The following is a 1,100-nucleotide window of genomic DNA, read 5'->3' as shown; positions in this document are numbered from 1 at the left end:
GGAGTGGCGGATGAACGGGAGGTGGCGGGCCCTTTTCGGGAAGGGTTTGTGTTGCGGGACTGGCAGCAGCCACCGTCGGCGCCTTTACCGCCGCAACAACCGGAGGAGGCAACGCTGGCGGAGCGGGATGCCGCCAGCGTCTTGCAAAAAAGGGTGCTTCGCGGGTCCGCAAGGCACTGAGCGCAGGTACCCGGCCCGTTGGCACAGGGGTTGGTGGCCTGGCTAATGGGAGGCAAGGTCACCTCGGAACGAACATCCCCTTCGGATGGCGGCGGGGTGAACTGCGAGAGATTCTGGATCGGGGCGAGACGGTTGTTCTCGAAGGAGTTCCGGCGGCGGCGCTGTTCCTCTTGCGCCGCCATCTCTGCACAGATGCAGGGAGTTCCATCTTGACAGAAACCGCAGGGGTCAACCGCGGGGGAGGAGACGGCCGTGTCATCATGCGCTTGGGGAGCGGCAAATCGGGTGGTGAAATCAATCTCCATCTCCTCTGGGTCTGGCTTGATCTCTGGCTCTGTACGTTGTCCCGCAGTGGCGAGGCGCTTGGATGACGGTTCGCCCCGGTCGATACCAGGCATGGTAAAGGCATCCTCAATGCACTGACAGTGGGTGGAGGAACAGTTGCTGCAACCCAGAGGCACCTCTTCCCGGTCGGCCTGGGTCTTCTCCTTCGAGGGACTGGCAGTGACGGTCGCTTCGTGGACAGCACGGTCGGCCGGGGAGCTCCGCGATTCGTCCGAGCTTTTATTCGACAAAGATGAGCGGAACTCCTTGACGAGGGCTTCTTTCGCACTGCGCTCGACGGAGACCTCTTTTTCAAGGGTGTGGCATCGGTCGCGCCACCAGGACATTTCACCTCGGCATTGTTCGACCTCGTGGGAAAGGTTGGAGATTTGCTCCTTCAGGGCGGCGATGTGGATCTCGTGTTCATCCTCGATCTTCTTGATCTGGTCCTCGAGTTCATTCACGCGGGCGGCGCGACGTTCGCGAAAGGCTCGCTGGGCGGCCCGATTCTGGGCCTTCCGCTTCGTGGGGGTGGTATCGATGGCCCGGCTTGCGACCTGGCTTCGGACGTGGATGGATCACCCCATTTCCTTGAA

General features: G+C 61.8%; 1 protein-coding gene across 1 annotated transcript; it reads right to left on the bottom strand.

Annotated features, from left to right (window-relative positions):
- Positions 1-84: 84 nt before the first annotated feature.
- Positions 85-851, bottom strand: hapX (bZIP transcription factor HapX; the record flags this gene model as incomplete). Its single annotated transcript, XM_001216635.1, has 2 exons — positions 85-156; positions 255-851. 2 exons carry the CDS (start codon positions 849-851, stop codon positions 85-87), a joined length of 669 nt encoding a protein of 222 aa, XP_001216635.1.
- Positions 852-1,100: the final 249 nt, after the last annotated feature.

This window comes from Aspergillus terreus, genomic scaffold, assembly GCF_000149615.1.
Source record: "Aspergillus terreus NIH2624 scaffold_12 genomic scaffold, whole genome shotgun sequence".
In the NCBI taxonomy this organism is placed as follows: Eukaryota; Fungi; Ascomycota; class Eurotiomycetes; order Eurotiales; family Aspergillaceae; genus Aspergillus; species Aspergillus terreus.
This window is presented reverse-complemented; position numbering and strand designations above follow the sequence as displayed.